The sequence below is a fragment of the Microtus ochrogaster genome, chromosome 2, assembly GCF_000317375.1.
Source record: "Microtus ochrogaster isolate Prairie Vole_2 chromosome 2, MicOch1.0, whole genome shotgun sequence".
Taxonomy (NCBI): Eukaryota; Metazoa; Chordata; class Mammalia; order Rodentia; family Cricetidae; genus Microtus; species Microtus ochrogaster.
Genome location: NC_022010.1, coordinates 3,859,230 through 3,863,903, shown reverse-complemented (window position 1 = coordinate 3,863,903; position 4,674 = coordinate 3,859,230). Strand labels below are relative to the sequence as shown.

Here is a 4,674-nt window from a genome sequence, read left to right as displayed (position 1 = left end):
CCCCCCACCATGCAAAATGGCTGCTAACTTTTAATCTAATTTAATGTAAAAATCTTAGTTTTGAATGCCCCCCACCATGCAAAATGGCTACTAAGTCTTTCTTCTGTCATCTCCTCACTGAAGATGCGTACCCCTCAAGTCCCCACTGTACCTTTCAGGAGGTTCAGCAGTGTCAAGGACAGGCACTGGTGTGTGTGTGGTCCCTGCTGGTCCCTGGAGTACTGGGTGGTGAATTCTTCCAGCCACTTGACGAAGGCAGGGCAGGCAGACAATCCCTGTAGCAGCGAGTTCATGAAGCAGGTGTTCCCTAAGTTGACAAGCCCAGGCACAAGCCCTAACGGAGAGCGTGGGTAGAGAAGGACAGTGCATCAGCTGGGCCGACCTTTGCTCTCCCGTCTGGGGCCCTGCGTCTGCAGGAGCCCTCAGCTGGGATTCCGACCTGAGCAATCCGGGGGTACTGGGCATTCTATGCTATGAACTGTGAACCACACAACAGGCCTCTGTCCTGTATTCTCTCTGAAACCCTTCCAGGTGCCTGGCACAGATATTAAATGGACAAAGGCAGTAGCCACGCCTTCCTCCTTACCCTCGTGTTCTCCTTTAGTTAGAGAACAGTGTCCCCACAGCAGCGGGCAACTCAGCTGCCTCCTGGGACAACGCTTTTGTTCTTGCCACAGTGAGCAAGAAAGACGCTGATTCTGGTCAGTCTGTCTGCAAAGACAGAAGCACAGCTGACAGGATGCCCTCTTTCCCTCAGTCCATAAGCGCCCAGGCTGGCGCCAGAGCCTCCTGCCTCAGTCTCCTGGGCTCTGACTGTAAGTGTATGCTGCCAAACCTTGTTAAGAAACATTTTAATATGAAAATTCTCAAACATCCAAGAAAACACAAACGAAATTCTCTACAACCGTCTCCTTATTTAACAAGGATCAGAGTTTGTGATAGACATGGGTTCCTCCTCCCCTTCTTTCCCTCCCTCCCGGTGCTCCCCTTCCCTCCTCTCTCTCAGGAAAACCACTCCTTTGATGTAATCAGTCAGCTGCAGGACTGAAAATATAATTACACATTAATGAGAACCTCAGACAATTGAGCCACTTGAAACATAATTACAAAGCATGCCCCCTTGCCCTCCCCACTCCTCACCCCACCCCCAACTCCGCTCAGGTCTTGCCTATGTAACACTGCCTGGCCAGGTACTGCTGTATAGCACAGGCTGGATTCAAACTCATGGCATGGCATCCTCCTGCTCCAGCACTAAGTGCTGGAATTACAGGCATGAGCCACCCGGCTAGCACAAAACATGTCTAAAAAGGTGCTAAACCAGAGCCTTCTCACCTCAGAGTGGGGAGTTCCCCCTCATAGACCACGGTCCTCACTTTAAAGATGAGAGGACAAGGGAGCTAGAGAGATGGCTGCTCTTCCAGAGGTTCTGAGTTCAATTCCCAGCACCCACATGGTGGCTCACAACCATCTGTAATGAGATATGGTGCCCTCGTCTGGCCTGAAGGCAAGCATGCCAGCAGAACACTAAATATGTAATAAATAAATAAATCTTAAAAAAAAACAAAACAAAACATGAGAGGACCAAACACCCAATCCCTTTCAGACAAGAGGGGCTCAAGTCAAATCCAATACCTTTCCTCCGCTTCTTCCTTTCTGTAATGGGACCCCAAATAACATATATTCCTGCTGCAAGAGCAGCCGCAATTCCGCCTATCACTCCCCAGTTCTTCATGACTTTATATCTAAAAAAGAAAAGACATTTACTGTCATTTTGTTTCACAGAAGCAGGTGGGTACACAGACGCTGGCAGGGAGAATGACTTTGTCAAAATAACCCACCAATCAGCAAATTTAAACCTAAGGTAATATACATCAATAAGACTGTCTTTAAAAAAAAAGACTGTCTTGAAGCAGGCCACGGACACATAAGTCTTTAATCCCAGCAATAGGGAGGCAGAGGCAGACAGATCTCTGACTTCAAAGCCAGCCTGGTCCTGTATAGTGAGTTCCAGGACAGCCAGGGATACACAAAAAAACCATGTCTTGAAAAACAGAAAGGAAGAAAGGAAGGAAGGAAGGAAGGAAGGAAGGAAGGAAGGAAGGAAGGAAGATTGTGTCTTGAAAATCAGGATGCTTAAGCACTAAGAACCAAACTGGGGGTGGGGGAGGGGCTGACACCGGCATCCTCTTCATCAGTCCCTTCAGGCTGAGCCTCTCATTTGAACACAGAGCTCACTGGCACAGCTGCTCAAATTCCCATGCTTCTCCCAGGCCAAGCGCAGGTTATGCCAGGCTACCTGGTGCTCACATGGCTTCTGGTGATCTGAACTCTGCTCCTCACACTTGCTGCTTGGGCGGTAAGCTCTTGAACACCTGAACCATTTCCCCAGGCTCTCCCTATTTACTTACTTACTTAGTTTTTTAGATAGAGTCTCCCTCAGTCACTCTGTAGCTCAGGCTGGCTTTGAACTCAAGAGTCCTTCTACCTTAGCCTTCTGAGCAATTAGAATGACAGAGTTGTGACATCATGCCTGGGTTTAGAAATGGATTTCTCTGTGGGAATATTGAACAATACGAGATCTTCTGCAAATTCATAAGATTTAAAGAGTTCTTCATTTCAGGCTTGACTTGAACACCAGCAGGATTCTACTACAGATAAGGAAACCGCAGTACTATCCAAAACACAATTTTAAGGCAAGTCACACTTATGTGTAACATGTATCCACATACATGTTGCATGTGGACATGCGTGTAATACATTTTTACCCTAATGTTTGGACTGTATGAAGTTGATTTTCCCCTCAGTACCAGGGACTGAATCTAGGGCCTCACAGCTGATACACAAGTGTTCTACCACTGAGCAATATACCCACCCCGACTGTATGAATGTGTATCTCAGCTCAATAAGCACTCACTGGGAAGGGGCACTAGGGACAATACTACGACACTAGTAACCGTCGGCAATAGCCAGCATTCTCCGACATCACAGCTAATCGTGAATTTCAAATCAATATTTGTTCTTCCAGGATGAGTCCATAGAATGACACAGAACTTGGCTTAAAAGAAAGAAGCAGAGTGTGGATTGATCGGTTCCTCTGCAGAATGGTATCATAGGGAGAGTAGGAAAGTCTGGGAGGGAGAAGCCCAAGCAGAGGCCGGTCTTGCTCTCAGGTCAGCAGTTAGGCCACAGCCAAGGTCTATGCAAGGCTTAGTTCTCATCGCTAAGGACAGGTTGGACACTGGAGGCTTCCAAGGAGGGTAAGGCGCTGTTAGAGCTGCCCCAGTATCCCAGGAAGACAACCCAAGCAACAGGTCCGACCCAGCAGTCAGGGTGAGCAATGGGGGTGTGGTACCAGGCCTTGGGAAGATAGAGGTATAAACAGGCTGGGTGTACGCAGGGGTCCTAGCAGGAACGAAGAGCCTTAAGTAGTTACAGACTGAGCAGCTTAGCAGCTGAGGGGCTGCAGTAGCTTGGAGACCGGCGCATTTAAGACTCAGAAGTGAGAACTGATAGCAGGGCAGAGGTGGGAGACAGACAACAACAAACTGGAGGGGACATGCAGTCCTGGGAAAACTGAGGGCCTGGGGTCCGGGTCTGGGGTCACCGAAAAGGATGCGGGACCTCGCAGGCCGCGGCCACTGCAGGGACGAGAAAGCAGCGCTGGGCCGCGGTGTCTGTCTCGGCCCGGTTGGCGCAGGCCTGGAGGCCCCGGGCCCGCCATCCTCCGCCCGCTCACCTGACGGCCGCCCCGGTGCGCAGGAAGCGCTGGAGGGCCTTGTCGGCCGCCGTCCTCGCCGCCTGCGCCCGGGAACTCAGCATCACGGCCGCAGCCACTACAACCACCGACAGCCGCCGCCCCCCGCCCGCAGCAGCGTAATGAGGATCCCAGTACGCAACGTTTCCCCAGGCGGCGGAACCCACGGTAGCCACCCCGTCTTGGCGGGGGAAGGCAGGACGACTAACCGGAAGTTGCTGTTGCCGGACCGCAATAGTGGACGGACAAGCTCTTACCGATTCCTTTTCCCTTAGCAACCGCGGCCTGATTCGTTGCTAAGGGAGGCTTTCCGGGCTGTGGACTGCTTCAGAATAAGCTCAGGCTACATTCAAAAACGCAGACTCTCCGCCTTCAGGACAGAGCTTGGGTCATGTTTCTTGTGGAAAGGCTGTTATTAAACTGAGAGATTTAAAAATTAGATGTTTCCATCTTTGATTTGAAAAAAAAATGTGGACTGGCAAAATGGCTCTGCACCTGAAGGCGCCTGCCCCCAGATCGCACAACCTGAGTTCAGTCCCTAGGACCATATGGTAAAAGAGAACCAAAGTTATCCTAACCTCCCTAAATGTGCCCTGGTGCACACGCGCGCGCACGCACACACACACACACACACACACACACACACACAGATATTCACATACAAAAACACACATATACGTTCTGGAACACATACACACGTACACACATACACACGTACACACATACACACACACATCCATGTGCACACACAATAAATTAAAATGCGGTGTTTAAAAAAATGTTTCTATTAGGTTCATACTTCCTACAAAGTCCTACATAACGGTTCTTAGAATCACTCTTAAAAACAGCAAAACACGGACACAAACCAGATATTTCTCAGGTGATGAATCGCTGTCAAATGTATAATAAATAAATACATT

At 49.6% G+C, this 4,674-nt stretch overlaps 1 protein-coding gene across 1 annotated transcript in view; it reads right to left on the bottom strand.

The window, feature by feature from the left end:
- The window catches only part of Usp30 (ubiquitin specific peptidase 30), a 28,149-nt gene extending 24,219 nt beyond the window's left edge, over positions 1–3,930 (bottom strand). The window contains exons 1-3 of the mRNA XM_005344255.3: positions 3,737–3,930; positions 1,633–1,742; positions 152–334 (exon numbers count right to left, since the gene is read on the bottom strand). Of these exons, the coding sequence (XP_005344312.1) occupies positions 152–334; positions 1,633–1,742; positions 3,737–3,819 (376 nt within the window). The 5' untranslated portion in view covers positions 3,820–3,930. The remainder of the gene's footprint in view (positions 1–151; positions 335–1,632; positions 1,743–3,736) is intronic.
- Between the last annotated feature and the right edge of the window lie 744 nt (positions 3,931–4,674).